The sequence below is a fragment of the Thamnophis sirtalis genome, unplaced genomic scaffold (assembly GCF_051295495.1).
Source record: "Thamnophis sirtalis isolate CommonGarterSnake01/CBP01778 unplaced genomic scaffold, rThaSir2_p1.2 scaffold_9, whole genome shotgun sequence".
Lineage (NCBI taxonomy): Eukaryota > Metazoa > Chordata > Lepidosauria > Squamata > Natricidae > Thamnophis > Thamnophis sirtalis.
The window spans coordinates 36639993-36659755 of record NW_028261389.1 but is presented as its reverse complement, the minus strand read 5'-3'; the positions used below and the strand labels follow the sequence as shown (position 1 = coordinate 36659755).

Sequence of the window (19763 nt, the reverse complement as noted above, 5' to 3'; positions counted from 1 at the left end):
CTAGTCCTTCTTTTCATTAAACTAGACATATCTAATTCCTGCAACAGTTCTTTATATGTTTTAGCCTCCAGTCCCCTAATCATCTTTCTTGCTCTTCTCTTCTTATTGAGAAATAACCAGTTTTCTGAGAGATCTAGCGAAGGTGGTTTTTTACAAGCCTTCATCTATTCAAAATACGTGTAGAATAGGAATGAAATGTACTATATATCTGAAAATGATACAGAAAGGAGAAAAAAATTCCTTTCCCAAGTGGTTCTCCTCACAAATGTTTTTCTGGCTGCTGAGCTCATTTAAGCTCAGTACCTAATTGGCTATCCCTAAACCTATCTCTAATTCTTTTGCTTAAAAAGCAGAAAATCTTGGCCTCCAGAAGAATGTTAAAATTTAGCTTTTCCCAAATGTTAGCCCCAAAATAGTAAGGGAGTGCAAGATATGTATACATTTTAACATTTAACCATAATACTAACAAAGCTAATAGGGTACACTTGTTTCTCCCCATTTTTTTTTCAAGTTATGTGAATAATAATCTATTAAAGCAAATTCTCTGGCATGAATCATGCTGTCCTAAGAGTTAAATTGAATTTTTCCAGGTAATATGCAAGGCTAGAACACTGGGTAATATGCAGGGGTGGGATTCAGTCGGTTCGGACCAGTTCTGACGAACCAGATGTTAATTTTAATCTGCTTCGCTGAACCAGTAGTTACAAGGACTGGCTGACCCCGCCCACCCCTCCCCTCCCATGAGTCTCCATGTGGCATGTTTTGGGTGCCAGGTAAGTGCAGGACCGGCATGGAGGCTCTGGGAGGGTGAAAAATGGGCCTACCGGAAGTTCCGGAAGTCCAGAAACAAGCCTGTTTCTGGCCTCTGGAGCTCAGGGGAAGCCATTTTCGCCCTCCCAAAGGCTTGAAGAAAGCCTCCAAAGCCTGGGATGGGTGAATACGCCCCCTCCCCAAATTTTGGAGCAGGAAGCCAACTAGGCCATACCTACCCAGCAACTGGCCAGAGAACTGGTTGCTAAAATTTTTCAATCCCACCCCCGGTTATATGCCATGTATGGTAATAATTAAATTCACATAAAAGGCATTGTCAAGAGAGTCAATTAAATTCTAGCATTAAATCAAATCACAGCTAATACATATCAAAATAAGTATTGGTTATGAAGTATATTTTCTGCCGCTATCAAAAAAGCTACATTTAAAACTATAATATATATAAAAATATGCTTTATATATTATTTTATATATTATAAAATATATGCTTTATATATTATTAAATTAATAATAATCTTGATTACAATATGCAGCAGTTTATATAGACACAAGAACATCTCCATCTTAATTCTTTGAACAATGATTGTGTGAATTGTGAAGCTATTTATTTTCTATTCATTCCATTTAATGGTTTGCATTTCTTCTGCCAGAATTAAGAAGTGCCAGAAAAGTTCTATATAAACAAACCAAGAAAGAGAGTAAATCAGTGGCTATTAGAAATATGGGCTTTGGCTAACTTTTTCATATTTATTGAAAAATATGAAGAATCAATCAATCAAAAGAATCAAGATGGAAATTATTCCAATAAAATATTGGTAAAGGATAGGTGAATATACCCCCTTAGCTTTTAGAGCCAAGGTGGCGCAGTGGTTAAATGCAGCACTGCAGGCTACTGCTAGATCAGCAGTTCAGCGGTTCAAATCTCACCGGCTCAGGGTTGACTCAGCCTTCCATCCTTCCGAGGTGGGTAAAATGAGGACCCAGATTGTTGGGGGCAATATGCTGACTCTCTGTAAACCGCTTAGAGAGGGCTGAAAGCCCTATGAAGCGGTATATAAGTCTACTGCTATTGCTATTGCTATTTGACGGAGGACAAAGCATTAGATAATGCTGACAAACTTGAACATTGGGCATTGTCTAATAAAATGAAATTCAATGGTGAAAAGAGTAAGGTTCTACATTTAGGCAAGAAAAATGAAATGCACAGGTACAGTATAGGTGGTACCTTGCTCAATAGTAGTAACTGTGAGAGGGATCTTGGAGTCCTAGTGGACAACCATTTAAATATGAGCCAGCTGTGTGCAGCAGCTGCCAAAAAAGCCAACACAGTTCTAGGCTACATAAACAGAGGGATAGAATCAAGATCACGTGAAGTGTTAATACCACCGGATAATGCCTTGGTAAGGCCATACTTGGAGTACTGCATTCAGTTTTGGTCGCCACAATGTAGAAAAGATGTGGAGACTCTAGAAAGAGTGCAGAAAAGAGCAACAATGATGATTAGGGGACTGGAGACTAAAACATATGAAGAACGGTTGTAGGAACTGGGTATGTCTAGTTTAATGAAAAGAAGGACTAGGGGGAGACATGATAGCAGTGTTCCAATATCTCAGGGGTTGCCACAAAGAAGAGGGAGTCAAACTATTCTCCAAGGCACCTGAGGGTAGGACAAGAAGCAATGGGTGGAAAATAATCGAGAGAAGCAACTTAGAACTGAGAAGAAATTTCCTGACAGTTAGAACAATTAATCAGTGGAACAGCTTGCCTCCAGAAGTTGTGAATGCCCCAACACTGGAAGTCTTTAAGAAGATGTTGGATAGCCATTTGTCTGAAATGGTATAGGGTTTCCTGCCTAGGCAGGGGGTTGGACTAGAAGACCTCCAAGGTCCCTTCCAACTCTGCTATTGTATTGTATTGTATAAATGGGAATCAAAGTAGGCAGGAGATGGTACTTTTCTTTTTTGACATTGCAAAAAGAGCACATTTCTGTCACAGTAGCAGCATACCTAGCTTCAAAATCATGGCATGCTAAATATTTTAATTTCTAATCTTTTGCTTTGTGCAGTAGATTACAGTGTACTAATATTTCAGTATGTCTTGAAGTTTTTCCATATATAGAATATTTCCAGAAATATTTGCCTACTTGTTTTTCTTTCTATGGTTCCCCACCCCTCTCTCATTAATGTGGAACAGTCAAAAATATTTCTTACTGAATTGTGAGAAAGGGCTTGACCTTTCTGCAGGGTTAGATTTCAAATATGGTTGCTCATCTCTTCAGTGTGATCTTTAAGTAGGGAGTAGTTCTAAAAAAAATCACTTGACTGTATTTGAATGAATATCTAAAAATATAGGCTGCAGATTTGTTCCAAAACTATTGGTTATTTATGGCAATCCTAGCTCTCCATTTAGATACTGTAGTAGAATTAGATTCTCTGTCATTTTTAGTAACAGGAAGATGTAGTTCATTGAAATAATTATATTAAAATTCAACTTCCTTCATGTAATTTTCCACTGAAAACCATCTAGGCACTTGCATACTTGCAAGACCAATATATGTAACCAAATATAGTCATTCAAGTGAAAGGTCATAATTGTCAATCAAGTGCAATTGATAAACATCTTTCACTTCATTGCAACCTAGAGAAGAGCAAACCAACCCTTCACAGAAGGAGCAAGTTGCTGCAAATAATTTCATACAGTTTTTTCTTATTTAAAATTTGAAAGATCATCTAAATGACTACAGAAAAGCTGTTATTTGTACAACACTGTGACACTTTCCCTTATATATTACAGCTAATTTCAAGCAGGAACCTATGATGCTTGGCATTTAGTTCCTCAATAGAAATAAGACTGCAATCCTGTATCCATGTATCTTGGCGTAAGCTCTGTGAGTCTCAGCAGGACTAATTTATCTTTTAATGGGTATATATTTGCATGTAACCATCATGTGTGGGAAGAATCTCATTTGTCTTAGTCCTAGTGACCAGTATCACAACTTGAATACATAGAAAATTTACTGGTTTTCAATTATTTTACATTTAAGATTTTGACAGGTTATAATATTGCAAAAACATATCATGACAATTTTTAGAATTGTAACATATTATTATATACATAAAATGGAAAAACATCTAAAACAGTATCAATTTTAAAAATCTATAGGACCACAATAAAAAATAACAGATGAGCCATGGATGGCGGTTTTATTTACGTTGTATGGTGCCTTTGCCCTTATTTTTTGTATGTTCATATAAATAGAATATGTTAGTCAGTGCTTGTGTTAACAGAACAGTGTAGATACCAGTGATGAAGTTCTTGATATATAAATATATGCAATTTTGGAAGAGTATGTACACCATGTGTAGAAGCAGAAGATGACAATTAGACAACAGTTTAAATCTAAATATTACAAAACTAAAAACAGCATAATGCTGGGCAAGTTTACCACATTTTTCATAAACTTCCATTATTTTTTTATGTTTATGGAGTCTTATCATAACTGATATCAATCAAATCAAATTATCATTTTGAGGTTGGGGCTCCACTGTAAATATATTCTTTTTCACAAGTTATTTTTAGTTTTTCTCAATGGCTTTTGCTAAGTTATAAGGAAAGCAGTAGTTTAGCAAGTTTCTGTTCTCTCATTCTTTCTCTTGTGCTGTCCCTGTTCCCCAATATTAGATTGCTCACACTTGAAGTGGGCAGGCAATAAAGTGCTTTATATATAAAATATTTGAAGTCAAAATTCTAATAAATTAGAGTACCATTTTCATTACGTTTTAAGTGCTCATGACTGCAACATCCCACACAACCCCCAAAAGCCATTGATTTAACCAACTTAAGTCTGCATTTTTTTGTATTTCAGTGGAGATCCTATATATTGCTTTAAAAAAGACCACTAATACATTGGTCATTTCCATTTATATCTACAGAAACCTGAATATAAACCTAACCAAATTCCCCTTTATGATTGCAATACACCGATGAAGCATTCAGTTAATCTCATTCGTTACAACAGTACAAATAACAGCAATTACTTTATCCATCACAAGTATATATACATATTTCCAAAGAAGAAAATGAAAGCTTCAACTTTTAAATTATCCATACATTTTTGTGCAGCTTAAATAAAACATTTAAATTTGATATTAAATCTATATTGATTATGAGACCTTTAAGGATGTAATGACAAGGCAAATTCTGCCAAATTAATGGGTTTTACTTTTAAGCACTGTATCTTGGTCCAGTCCAGAAAAAAACTGAGGAAATTCTGTTCAAAAAATGCTTTGACCACACCAAACTGATAATTGTTGATAAAATAAAAATGCTAGAGTTGCAGGAATGCAGATGTGGATGTATACCATAGTACCACACTTTTGGATTGTTATGTTTAGTTCATACTTCTCATCCTATTGCATAGAAAAAGAGGGTTGTGTAAGAGAACTCCAACAATTTCTGCAATCTGAAATAAGGTGTTTTGAGTCAAGGTGAATGGGCTATGAATTAAAGTTCTTTTTATACTACATTTGGCACTGTTCCCTCACATTCCAGATTTAATCTCAGAGGTTTTTCATGAAGTTTTACACATAAAACGGGAAATCTTTTTTCCCAGAGCTGATTTCCACTGGTGAACAAAGCTTTTCATATTGACTATCAGTCTGCTTGTATGAACGTCTTCATATCCAGCCACAAGATATTTCAATCCTGCCGATAAAATAGACATATCTTAATTATTTGTGCTTAACATATATTGAATAAATATTACCGTATTTTTCAGAGTATAAGATGCACCGGAGTATAAAACGTAGCAAGGTTTTGAAGAGGGAAATTTTTTAAAAAGTTTTTGCACTCTGCAAACCTCCCAAGAACAGCCCATTTTTCGCAAAAATGGGCCCATCCCCCCCAAAAAGGGCATGAATAGCCTTTAGGGAGCTTGTAGAGTGCTCCGGGGGGGGGGGGGACCGAGCAAAACCGGCCCGGTTTTCGTTTAAAAAAGGGCATGGATAGCCTTTAGGAAGCTTATAGAGTGCTCCTGGGTGCTGGGGGGGGGAGGTTAAATTGAGCAAAATACGGGCCATTTTTTGCTCATTTCTGCCCTCCTCAGCCCCCAGGAGCTCTCTAAAAGCTTCCTAGAGGCTCTGCACGGCCATTTTGGTGAAGGGGGCAGGGTTTTGGGAGGCAAAAATGCTGTGTTCAGTGTATAAGAAGCATCTGGATTTTCAGCCTCTTTTTTGAGGGAGAAAGGTACGTCTTATACTCCAAAAAATACAGTACTTATCATGAAATTAAAAAAATATTTAATTAGAAGAAAAGGAGAAATAATGTACATGAGAGTACTGCTGTAAACTGTCCAGAGTCACTTCAATGAAATAGGTTGCGTGGAAATTTAATAAATAAAATTAAAATAGTTTTTCATCATGTTTATTGTAACAAATGCAATGCTCGATTGTCAATTAATCAATATATTTTTGTTATTGCTGTGTGCATGATATTGTCAAGATGTTGTCAGTATTATTATAGCGACTGTCATTTACAAGAGATTGTATTTATATATCTTTTAAATAAAATGTGTTTGCTTCATTAATTGTATGGCTTCAGCAAAATTACATGGGAAAAAGCATAACACTTTGTTAATTAAAGTAGCTATAGAACAATTTTTGTTTCTCTAAAAAATTAAATTACTTACACTATTTTATAGGTTTAAGTTGAATTTTGGGAGTGTAGAAGATCCACACTGATAAAAGTAATTAGTACATATTATAATGGGTAAGCAGTGAAGGAATTGCTTAATATTATATTAAATTGTTTTAACAGTATATAGGTAGTATGGCAGTTTCATTTTCAGAAACATCAAGCTTTTTTTAGCACATAGAACAAAATGAAATTTATATAATATACAAAGAGTGCAATATCTATTTAGTTATCTGTATGATTCATATAATCAATTACATATAATTAAGATTTTATAAAATAAATATATCTATAAACCTACCAGGATTAAGTATTGGACAGGTACAACCTCGATTAGTCCATGATTCTGGATAAAGAATCCGTTTTCCTTGGACAATCTTCAGTTTTGTAGATTTCAGTACTTTCTGGATCATCACATTGACCTCAGCATGAGATCCTTTATCATGAGCAGACAAAATCTTTGCCTTTACCACTGTGGGAAGACAATTTCAGAAGGAAGAATATATCTTCTCTTTTTATTCCACTGGAATGGAATGAAACATAAATATTGACTAAAAGCAATGTGCAGTGTAAATCTTTAATACAAGGGTTACAACTATAATGGAGCCTGGCCATCATGGTCACGGGTTGAAAGGAAGTTGGTAGGACCCTAAGTAAATCATGTTAAATGAATGAGCCCTAATCCCTGCTCTCCCCAATGCATTCATTAAATGAATCGGGGTTGTTAAGTGTAAATGTGTACCTTAGGGTGGGGAAGACCATGGATGGCCTAATGAAGGAACAAGACCACCTGCCTCTAGTGTCCCAAAGCCTTCTCCCACCCACTGAGACACCCCATGCTCTGCTTCCGACTCTTTGTGGTCCTCATAGCTGTTTGGGACTGCTCTGTACCAATCCCCTGTCACTGATTAGTCACTTTTTAAAGATGCCAGTGCTCAGATGTCAGAGTAGGGAAGGAGGACAGGCCGCTCCATTGCCGGACCATGTGGCAGAAAAGCGGCCAAGTTTTTCTCAGACACTGGCAAAACTCAGAAAACTTACCGTAGTTAGAAACCTAGAAATAGTTCTGTCATCACAAATAACTGCCAGAAGTAAAGTGACATACAATAGGACAGAATAGAATTGATTCCATACATCAAATCATACATTTTTCATGGAACATGCCTTATTAATAGGGGACATACCAATAATAAAACATACAATCAGTTGGAAAGACTATAGCACTCAAAATATGTTGGTAACTTTCACAGTTTATGAAAAAGAAATTCCCAAATCAGTCTAGCAGTTGAAAAATGTAGTGTCCTCATAAGCAATTTTCCATTTTGAATGATGTTGTCTGCATAATTAGTATATCATTTCACACTAATATCCAGTTCTGCTAATATTAGGAATAGTCCATTTCATACATGCTATTATGTGTATTTTTTCCTGGTATTTTAACATATTTACTGCTGATATCCGCATCAATATGGGGACATCTATAGGATTTATACCGAAGATAGGATCTGCTGGGAGGAGCAGAAGGAAATCTGAAATCTGCTATTTTTTTAAATTGTCAAAAGAAAGTCATCTTTATCACAATAGGATTTGCTACTGATGGTATATTTTGTGCATCTAACACATCATAAGATTCTTCTCTATTCCATTTTAACAGTGCAACAGAGAGCAGCTTGCAGTTTTTTTAACATGACTACAACACATTTGCCCTCTCCCTTATTCTTTTTCTGAGCATCCAGTAAAAAAGAAAATATTGTGAAATCAATCATAGATTATTTTTGTTGCTGTTGCACTTGTTCAGAATGCTGCCTTGGTAGCTATAATTCGATGCATGTTATTTGCCGTGAAGTAATTTACAGTAAAAGTTTGGGACCGTAGAGCTTATTCTTATTGATTTCTCCTCAGGCTACTTTTCAACTTAGTCCAGAATAAGAGGAGAAGAAATCCATATGTTGCTTCCTTAAAGTGAAGCATATATAGTTGTAACAAATGCAGTTTCCTATCTGAAAGAAGCAAACTATTTCTCCAAGCGAGAGTCCTACCCTACCCTATAAAGATCCACAACAAAGATACTTTAAAATCATGGTAGAAGTAAAGATACCTTCTTACCTATCCAGTATAAAATCATTTCTATTTATTTTGGTGAATCATGCTTGTAGAATTAAAGAATTTGAAATGAATAAATGTCTGCTAAGGAATCTTCTGCAAGAGAAAAAATGTACTTGAATCCTGCTACAGTTGCCAACTGATTTCTTGTAATATCTCTGTCCTTAACACTTGTCTGATTTCATTTCCATGTCAGGAAATTTTTGTCCAGTTAAGTACTGAGCCAGATGCAACGGCTAAAAGCACTGGAAACTTGCCAAGAAAAACCTGATAATTTTTGCACTTTCCAGTCTACAGAACAATCGAAATGGTACATTAATAGCTTCTTAATATCAGGATACACCATCCGCATAAATATAAATCAAAAAAGTAGAATTTAGACATTGAAAAGTGTTTATAATTTACCCCAATTTGTTCATTAGAAATGAGTACAAATAGCATATCTATATCTGTCTGTCTGTGTGTGTGTGTGTGTGTGTGTGTGTGTATATATGTATTTGTGTGTGTATGTATATGTATATGTATCTGTACATGTGTGAAATATATGGGTATATATGTATGTATTTTGACTCACCATATGTATATTTCATGGCACAAAAGATCTTAAAATTTTGCAAAACTTGGTCTTTACATTCACACTTTCCTGTGGAAACACCAAAACATCTGTTACCATGAATCACCAACACTTCTAACTGCTATTACAACATATTACAAACGGCAAATGAATGACATGGTTGCCCATATTCCCTGAACTGAACTTGGAAGGAGCATATTATATAAAAGAATATACAATTACTTAATGTATTGTAATTTGGAAGGATACATTTCTTTAAAGAAATCGATTATTTTTACATGAAATATTGTGTGTGTATCATGCAAGTCCTGAATTGCTCAGAATATTTGAAGAAGTTCCTTGAAGTCTTAATAGGCCACCAATGGGGAACATTTTGAAGGAGGTTAATTTTGGGATTGATATTTCTGAAATTCCAGCTATGCATTGGATCGAATTGCCCACAAATACTAATTGCAGTGGATAGACTATGGGAGGGGGTGGGTAGATCTCCATCTCCTATTGTGTCAGAGGCATCTGGATGACTACTATGATAAACAAAATGCTGAAATAAGAAGTAACTCTTGACCTAATGCAACAGGACTTTTCTTGAGTTCTTGTGGAGTTCTTCCCAGGTTTCCAAGAGTTCCTTGTTCGTTTCATAAAAGAAATGGAAAACTTCAGAATATATTCTACTATTACCAACAATTGTAACATTTCTTCAGGAAAAAAACTTATGATAGGATAATTCAGACTAAATCTTCTGACACTTAGTAATTTCTCTGTGTGGCGTTCTTAATCATTCTAACAATAATTTGTCCCTTCAGTTAGATACACTAGAAAGAATATAAAAATGAAAGCACTTAATATTTCTGCCCAATCCAGCAATATAAATATTAATAAATATTTTGTCAATGTGAAATCACAAGGGATAGCTTACACAATCTTGCAGGCGATGGTTTCTTTTCTTTCTTTAAATATACCAAGCTAAAACTTTAGAAGGAATTGATTTGGGGAAAAAGAAAAGAAGCCTACATTGATACACATAAAAGTCTAAAATTAATAATGGAAACCTAATAACATTAGTTACTTATTTGCATAAAAATGGGTTTCAGTTAATGTTCATTCCAGAAACAATGATTGGAGAGAGTTCATTGGGTCCAGGAAGGGGAATGTGTCCCTCAGAAAAGCAGTATCTTTCATCTTTAATTAAAAAAATAAAAAATATATATTTTGGAAGAAAAGCAGTATGTTGCCTACCCATACTCCAATTCTTGCTCAGTGTATTCTTAATTTTCTGGCTTTTTGAAACAGGCCTAGAAATCTGGGTAATGAAAATCATTTCATTTTGTCTTTTATTTGTGACCTGATGGTTTTCCCACTATTTCTTAAAATCAACTTTTCACTGATTATTAATCAGTAAGATTATCCTCCTAATGAGATGACTAGCAGGCCTGTGAACACATTCTTACCGGAATGCCGAAGAGCAGAGTATCCTTGTTCTTCCTCCCACTCCCAATCTACTTCACTCTTGTTAAGTGCAGGGATTTCATGGTACCACTTTCTGTCTGCATTGCTAAAAATCAAGGAAATAATGTGAAATATTTCTTATGAAATCAGTTCAATTCAGTTCAAGTGTTATTATAGAGAACTGTCTTCATAAGATTTAGAGAATCAGAAGTAAGTTAAAAAAACAATCATGTTAAGAATTTATATGTCATATTCTTAATCAGCATCGTTGTTTTCTGTTTGTTTATTTTAAAACCCTCTATAACAATGGTCTCCAACCTTGGCAACTTTAAGACCTGTGGACTTCAACTCCCAGAGTTCCTCAGCCAGCTTTGCTTTGCTGGCTGAGGAACTCTGGGAGTTGAAGTCCACAGGTCTTAAAGTTGCCAAGGTTGGAGACCATTGCTCTATAGAGACCCGGACTCATTTAATTTCTTCATCAAATATTCTAAATTGTTTTTTGCAGAAATACAACCAAATCATCAACAAAATCCCTCCATTTATATACTTCCTTCTTAATATTTATACCTCTTATTTTTCCATCTTGTCTGATATCTCTATTCAAAACTTTGATCACCAAGTTAAACAGCAAAGGAGACAAAGGACATCCTTGTCTCGTACCCTTCCAATTTCACATGAATTAGTTAAGTCACCATTAATAATAATTTTTGCTTGCTGTAATATGTAAACAACCTTGACCCACTTGAATAAAAGTCCACCAAAGTCCATTTTTTCCAGGACTTTAAACAAAAAAACCAATTTAAGTTGTCAAAGGCCTTTTAAATATAATCATGGAAAATTGTGATTTTCCCTTATAGAACAAAATTGTTCAGATGACAATTGTTCCAAGCATAACCTCAAGAGATTTATCAGGTCTCAACTTTCTCTAATCCAACATATATGGAGCAGTATAGCAAACACTTGGGGAACAAGGCATGCATTCACTGATGCTACCTTTTGGGCAAATGACATAGTTTAATACAGTGGTCTCCAACCTTGGCAACTTTAAGACTTGACTTCAACTCCCAGAGTTCCTCAGCCAGCAGAGCTGGCTGAGGAACTCTGGAAGTTGAAGTCCACAGGCCTTAAAGTTGTCAAGGTTGGAGATGCTGGTTTAATACATTCAGCTACTTTCAAATCTTAATGCTTCAATCCGAATAGCAGAAAGAAAAGTCATGATGTTGATTTTGTATATCTTGCAGTCAAGTACTACTAAGCTTTTTTTAATTTTTGTTCATAAAATAGCATGAATCTGTTTGTAAATTTGGATCTTTTTTTGTGGCCTTTACTTCAGACACAGGATTATTAAAGGTAAATTCCTGTCCTTATTATGATAAGCCAACTTGTTCAGTTTTTCTACTCACCTGTTGATGCAGTCTCCATTGATTGAATCACAATTTCCTGCACAATCACATGGTCGACAGCCATAATGTCCAAATCCCCAGTATCCTACCATACACCGATCACACTGGGAACCAGACACTCCAGGTTTGCAGGGACAATCACCATTGCTGGGGTCACAGAAAGTGCTGTTGCTAAAAGGAAGCATGGCTGATCCAATGGGGTTGCAAGAGCACACTGCAATTTCAGAACATGCATATGAGGGACTGCTCTTCATATTCAATAGAAATGACAGCTTGCTTTCTTTGCATATTGTTCCTCTTGGTTATTTTTTCCTGAATATTTAATTTATTTATAATATCCAGGGGAAATATTCCTCTAGAGTTCCAAATTTTCCTCTAAAGTTTCTCCTGAAAATTATGCCTATACCTATCTCTTCTCAAATATATGAGCTTACAGTTACAGACAAAGCTAATTGAGTACATTTCAATCCCAACAATATAGAGAGAGGGGACATTAGGTTCAAGAAGACATGTATAAATTAGGTGTATGAAATAATGCACACATTATACAGCAAGGACTTTATTCTCATATGAACTCATGTAATAGATCTGTAATACTAGAAATAAACATTTGAAGAAAAGACCAGTGTGTAGATAAACATTTTACTTCCCATTCCTCTAATATCTCTGCTCATTACATTGGTTTCTCTGTTTCTGTTAACTAGAACTTCATGGTTTAAAGGTGTCTGATTCCATCATGTCTGATTTGGCCATAATATTACATATTATTATTTAGATCTTTTTTTGGCATCACTGTACAAACTCTGGTGCTCCTAATATTTTGAAAAGATCACATTCATTTTAATGTTTAATGTCTATAGTTGAGGGTTTTTATATTATTTGTTTACCACTTTATTAACATGGAAAGTAACTGTATAACAAATGTCAAATGGTACCTTTTTATTAGCTGTATGAATTACATTTGGCAAAATTTATAAAAAAGATATAAAGAGCTAAATACTACGAGAATCTGTAATTATATATCTACTTAATTGGAAACTCAGATTGTGACTGACGTATATAATTATTTTGTATTCTTGCTTGTGTTTACTGACTTTTAGGAAAAACATCTACATTTACAAATGCAATCCCCACTTTTTAAAAAAGTGTTCATTGCTGTTTTGTTGTGTTTTTAAGAATGAAGTGTGGAAAAAAAATATTGCCCATTGTTACTAATTTTCATTATGTGATTAAGATATTCACTAATAATTTTACCTGTATATCTTTAAATGTTGATAATATTTTGAAACTGTTTCATTCTAGTTGTTTACTCTTGCTGCGGAGTTTGATTATTTTTACCTGCTACTAATTCTTAAATTAAAGATTAAGCATGGGCTAGCATTTTTAGTCACTTTTAGAATTCTGCATGAAAACTTTGGTTAGTTAACTAACTAATTCTAATGGAACAATAATATTATAAATATGAGGTCTGGGTAATGCTATATGTTTAAATTGAAAAAAAAATACTTTTGGAGCATATAGGGATGTAAATAAAGCATCTATTTGCAATTCATTAAAGGATATGTGTAATTTGTCAGGATTGTGTAGCTACTTTAAGGAATCAAACAAAGCCTGTTCAATGCATTATAGATAGAAGTTGTGTTCACTATACTCTATATTCCTAAACTGCTCTTCTAAACTGAATCCAAAGCACTGCACAGTTCATCATCTTTTTTGTAGATTTTTGTAGATTTTATTAATATTTGTAGGCCGCCCTTTTCCCTGAGGGGACTCAGGGCGGCTCACATAAAATCAGGGAGGGGGAATACAAACATTGACATAGAGACATATAATAAAATAGCAAGCAACATACATTCATCATTCGGGAGGGGCGCCTATCCTTGTCCCCAGGCCTGACGGGCTAGCCAGTTCTTAAGGGCTGTGCGGAAGGCCTGGACGGTGGAGAGGGTACGAATCTCCACGGGGAGCTCGTTCCAAAGGGTCGGGGCTACTACTGAGAAGGCCCTCCTCCTTGTAGTTGCCAGCCGGCACTGGCTGGCCGATGGAATACGGAGGAGGCCTAATCTATGAGATCTTATTGGTCGCAGGGAGGTAATTGGCATATCTTCATGCATATCGTACAATCCTTCTTAATGGAAGCTTTACATTATATAAATTCTGACCACTCTATTTGCCTAGGTTGAGGCTGATAAAATTCATGGTTGAGCAGAAATGTAGTTGAGATTGAATTAAAACTCAGGTTCCCTTGTTCCAACTTTATGTTGCATGGATATTGTGTGCAGTATTTATTTAGAGAACCTTTAATATTGGTATTAAATAACTTGTAAGATAAGTATATTTTAAATTCCTTCTTAAACTGTAACAAGAAAAGAACTGTTTCTTCTGCAGTACTTCCTAGTTGTAAAAATTTTATTGTTATTTTTAAATGCAAAGTATATACTAGAATACATCTGTCAGATATGCATACATAAAAGAAGCCTAAGGTTAAAAACCCTAACATATTAATTTAAAAAATCACCCAATGTTGGAAACTTGTAAAATTAGAATTGGCTTACATTTGCAGGTGTCAGGAGCAGAAAAAGGCTTTCTAAGATCTCGATAAAAGCCTGGCTTGCAACGTTCACAGTGCTGTCCTTCAGTATTATGTTGACAGTTGTCACAAATGCCCCCACTTTGGTTCCCTGATGCCAGCCATGTGTCCATATCAAAGTGACAAGTGTCAGAGTGCCCATTGCATTTACAAGCTGAAACATACCAAAGATTAAGGAGGGTGGAGGAGAAAGAAAATCAGGATTTTGCTCTTTTGTAAAAAAAAAAAAAAAAAAGGTAGCAGCATGGAAACTGTAAATATTGAAAGCAAATGATATTAGAATATATGGGTTCGTAAAATGAGCAGATTGTATTACTGTCTAGTTTTTCTAGTATATTGTATAGCTTGTCAAATGGAAAATTGCTCATTTTATTTGGATGGATAAATGAATAGATGAATAGACGTGCATAATTTTTATGTAAATAATGTTTCCAATAAAATACTGTAAAAGCAAGAAAATACAATAAAAATTCAAAATGAGCCTCGCTCTTATCTCATAGAGATAATGTAACAGTTATTTATTATCTCGTAGAGATAATGTAACAGTTAGATTGGGTAATTTGATTAAATGTTACATTTAATCAAATTTCAGATCAGTTTTTCTTGGCATACATTTAGGATCACTGTAAACTGTTTATGTCTAGTTTTGCATCTTGGAGCGAAGGGAAGGACGCGACAAGCGGGTATGCAAAACAGCAACCTTTATTGTGAACAGAGTAACTACGATTCAACGTGGCGTGGTTCGCGCCAAACATTTATACCCCCGGGTTTGAACGAGGAGCCAATGGGGCGTCGAGTAGCTCGACCTATCAGGGCGAGGATTGAACCGGCTCCGCCCGGGAACCAATCAGAAAGGGAGTCCTTATTCCCGCGCTTGTATTTCCCGCGCTAGTATTCAACACCCCTCCCCCCCTAGTCAAAGAGTTCCTTAGGAAGGGCAAACATAGTCTTTCAAGTAGGTGGGACGGTGACGTTCCCGTCCCGACCTTCGTGGCTCCCCGGCGGTTATCGTCGGGGGGGAAACCGCCGGCGGAGGTGTGTCCGTGGTGGGGCGGTGAATCTGCGCCGCGGTCCCAAGGGATGGCGCTGGCCCCGGGCCCGGTGCCCGATGCCCGTTTGCCCGGGGTGGCGTCTCCGTGGCAACAGGAGCGTCCGACAGTGGCCCCGTGCAGTCTGGTTGGGGTGTAGGTTCAGAGTCTCGATAAGGGCTTCGAGGAAAGGAGTAGCCGGGTGAGGCGTGTCTGTCCGCAAAGTTCGTATCGGCTTGTCCCCTGTTCCCCGGGTGGAGGCGGTCCGTTGGGGGGAAAGTCATCGAGGGTGGCTCATGCTGAGAGCGGGTGTCTGAGAGGTTCGGGCCGTCTGTTTCCGCGGGGAGGCGTCGCCTTAACTGGTCCACGTGGCGCCTCCATTGTGTTCCGTCGGCCAGGCCGACCCTGAAGGAACAGGGGCCAGTCAGGGCTGTGATGGTTGCGGGAACCCACCGTGGATCCCCAGAAAAGGAGCGGGCCCATACAGGATCCCCTAACTTAAACGCGTGGGAAGGGAGGGCCCCCAGGTTGCTCGGCAGATCCCCTGCGTAAAGTGGATGGAGCCTGTCTAGGGGGGTTCGCAATCTCCTACCCATCAAGAGCTCCGCGGGACTTTTATTAGTCGTTGGGCAGGGAATGGAGTGCTGGCTCAAGAGGTAAGCCGCCACTCTTTCTTGCCAGTCGCCCTGGTCCATGCGGCCCAAAGCTTCTTTGGCAGAGCGAACTGCGCGCTCCGCCCGGCCGTTGCTAGCTGGGTGATAAGGGGCTGTGGCTGCGTGTCTGATTCCTTGTTCGGCCAGGAATTCTTGGAACGTGGTGGAGGTAAACTGGGGCCCATTGTCCGAGACTATCACATCCGGTAACCCATGTGTGGCGAACATCTTACGCAGGGCCCTCACTGTACTCTCTGCTGTGGTGGAGGTCATGATTACCAGCTCCACCCACTTGGAGTAAGCATCTACTACTATCATGAAGTTTCGGCCGTGGAAGGGGCCTGCAAAGTCAATGTGTAAACGGGACCATGGGCCTCTAGGGATTTCCCACTCACGAGGGGCGGCTGTGGGGGGATTCGGCCTGGAGTTTTGGCAAATCCTGCATCGGCCTACGTAGTCTGCAATTTCCGAATCTAGCAAGGGCCACCACACATAGCTACGGGCTAAGGCTTTCATTCGCGCTTTGCCTGGGTGGTTTTTGTGGAGTGCGGGCAGGATTCGTGCCCGCAGAGCTGTGGGAATCACTACCCTATCCCCCCAGACAAGACAACCCCCGTGAAGGGCGAGTTCGGCTTGTCGTGCTTTAAATGGTCGGAATTCTTCCGCTACCTTTTCCGCGGGCCAACCCCTCAAAACCCATGAAGCTACTTGGGATAGGACGGGGTCAGCCTTTGTGCAAGCTGCGACGTCCGCGGCGGAGACTGGGAGGTCGGATTCGGCTATGGACAAAATAGAGAGCGCGGGCACGTGGGCTGTGTCCGTCTCTGGCAAGGGGCAACGGCTCAGGGCGTCTGCGTGCCCTAGCTGCTTACCCGGACGGTATAACAGCGTATACGAATACGCCGTTAGGAACTCCGTCCAGCGTGTCATGCGGGGAGACAAAATGGGGGGGGGTTGGCTTGTCGCCTGCCAGTAGCCCCAGGAGCGGCTTGTGATCCGTGACAAGGGTGAAATTCCTACCATAGAGGTAGTCATGGAACCGCTTAATGCCGGACACTGCAGCCAGGGCTTCTTTATCGATTTGGCTGTAGTTCCGCTCCGTGGAGGAGAGTGTCCGGGAATAGAAAGCTATGGGGGCCTCTGAGCCGTTCGGGAGGGCATGGCTCAGGACCGCCCCTATACCATAGGGAGAGGCGTCGCAAGTCAGAACTAGGGGCATCCTATCGCTGTATTGAATTAGGACTGCCGACGAGGTCAAAATGTCTTTTATAGCCGCGAACGCGTGCGCTTCACGGCTACCCCATTGCCAGGCCGCTGACCGGTCAAGCAGTCGGTGTAGCGGCTCAGCTAGCGACGCCTTGTGGTGAATAAAAGGGGCGTAGAAGTTTAAAAGCCCCAGGAACGCCTGCAATTCCGCCCTAGAGGTGGGTGCGGGTGCGTTTTTGATGGCGGCGACTTTGGAAGGAGTGGGGTGGATGCCTTGGGCATCAATGAGGAACCCCAAGAATTCTACTTGGGGAACAGCAATTTCGCATTTGCTGCGCTTTAGTTTCAGTCCTGCCTCCCTAAAACGTGTGAGAACCTCCCGCAGTGTTTTCAGGAGTTCCGAGTGGCTGGGGGCTGCGACCAGGACGTCGTCGAAGTAGGGAACGACGCCTGGGAGCCCGTGGAGCAACCGCTCCATGAGGCTCTGAAAAATCCCCGGGGCAACCGAAACGCCGAATTGGAGGCGGCGGCAACGGAAGGCCCCACGGTGGGTGACGATGGTCTGGGCTGTAGCCGCATCGTCGTCTACGGGAAGCTGCTGGTAGGCCTGTGCCATATCTAGCTTAGCGAAAATGCGGCCCTGTCCTAAGGAGTGGAGTAGGTGTTGCACTACGGGAACCGGATATGGATTTGCCTGCAGGGCCAAATTGATGGTCGACTTATAGTCGGCACATATTCTCACCGATCCGTCGGGTTTGACCGGGAGGACTATGGGGGTTTCCCAACGGGCGTGATCTACGGGCTCGATTACCCCCTGCTCTATAAGCTTATCAAGTTCAGCGTCTACCTTTGCTCTCAATGCGAAGGGGACCCTGCGTGCCTTCAGCCTAATGGGAGCGACCTGGGGATCGAGGCAGAGGGAAATGGGGGTGCCCTTATAACAGCCCAATTTCCCATCGAACACATCTGCGAACTCATCTAGAACGCTATCTACGGTGAGGGGGACTACCCTGTGCACCCCCTCTATGGTGAGGCCCAAGGCGGGAAACCAATCCAACCCAAGGAGAGCGGGCAGATCGTTCCTGACGATTAGAACTGGGAGTTTCCCCTTAAAGTCTCCGTATTCCACCCGGATGTGGAATATTCCTGCCGTGGGAATCCCATTTCCCTGGTAGTCTAGGAGGGAGACCCCGACGGGGCGCAATTTGCTCTGGGGAACCCCGGGACAAAGGCGGGAAAACAAGGCCCAAGATAGGAGAGAACGGGAAGACCCGGAGTCCACCTCCATTCGACAAAGCTGACCTTCGAGTCGGACGGCGGTGCTGATTTTGCGATCGCCGGCGGGAACGTGGGACGCCTGGTAGACCACGCAGTCGGCGCTGGAGGGCTGGTAGGTTGAGTGGCAGTCCTCAGCTCGCCTCGCAGGACGTGGCTGTTGGCGGCGTTGCGGTGCCTGGCGCTGGTCGCTGGGCTGCATAAACGATGGGGCTGGCACGAGAGCCCGGCAGACCCTGGCGAGGTGTCCTTCTCCTCGGCAGCGGCGGCAGACGGCGGAACGGAACGGGCAGGATGCGCGGCTGTGGCGGCCGCCGCATCCGCGGCAAGGTGCGTTTGAGGCTGGCTGAGCGGGTGTCGGTGGTTGCTGGTGTGGCCTCCGCTTCGGCTGCGTCCTCATTTGTCCGACGGTTTCCTCCTCCTCGTCTTCAGCAGGAGAGAGGTCGTCGACGAGGTTCGTCTGGGTGGAAGGCCCCGCGGCGTTTTGCGCGGGGGTTTTCAGCTGGAGGCGTTCAATGTCGGCCGTGGATTGTTCGGAGAGCTCCGCGGCTCGCGCGGTCTCCACGGCTTGCATCAAGGTAATTTTGTGATTCCGGAGCATGCGGCTGCGCAAATGCACGTCGCGGACCCCGCATACAAACTGCTCCACGAGGTTCTCCTCCAGGTCTGCAAAATCGCACTGGCCGGCCACTGTGCGCAAAGCCTCTAGAAACTGGCTGATGGATTCGTTGGGCTTTTGCACTCGGCGGCGGAAGGTGAAGCGGCGCGCGATCAGAGAGGGTGAGGGAGCGTAGTGGTTCCTCAGCCTGGACATCAGCTCGTCCCACCCAAGTTTGTAGGCTGGCCTCGGGGCGGCCAGGGCTCTCGCAGAGGCGAACATGGAAGGCTCACAGCAGGACAAGAAGAAGCTGCATTTCTCCTCGTCGGTCTGTGCCTGGTTCTTCGATGCGATTAAGTAGCACTCGAAACGCTCCATGAAGCCGTCCCATGATTCTCCGGCGGCTCCGAATGGCGCAAAAGGAG

At 40.6% G+C, this 19763-nt stretch overlaps 1 protein-coding gene across 2 annotated transcripts in view; it reads right to left on the bottom strand.

The window, feature by feature from the left end:
* Positions 1 to 3864: 3864 nt before the first annotated feature.
* Positions 3865 to 19763, bottom strand: part of NTN4 (netrin 4) — a 41692-nt gene continuing 25793 nt past the window's right edge. The window contains exons 5-11 of one of the 2 annotated variants that reach the window (XM_014070297.2): positions 14544 to 14732; positions 11989 to 12202; positions 10588 to 10691; positions 9140 to 9208; positions 6764 to 6934; positions 6458 to 6505; positions 5387 to 5475 (exon numbers count right to left, since the gene is read on the bottom strand). In XM_014070297.2, the coding sequence (XP_013925772.2) occupies positions 6459 to 6505; positions 6764 to 6934; positions 9140 to 9208; positions 10588 to 10691; positions 11989 to 12202; positions 14544 to 14732 (794 nt within the window). In that variant the 3' untranslated portion in view covers positions 5387 to 5475; position 6458. Of the gene's footprint in view, positions 5476 to 6457; positions 6506 to 6763; positions 6935 to 9139; positions 9209 to 10587; positions 10692 to 11988; positions 12203 to 14543; positions 14733 to 19763 lie in introns of both variants that reach the window. The other variant, XM_014070296.2, reaches the window with a different exon arrangement.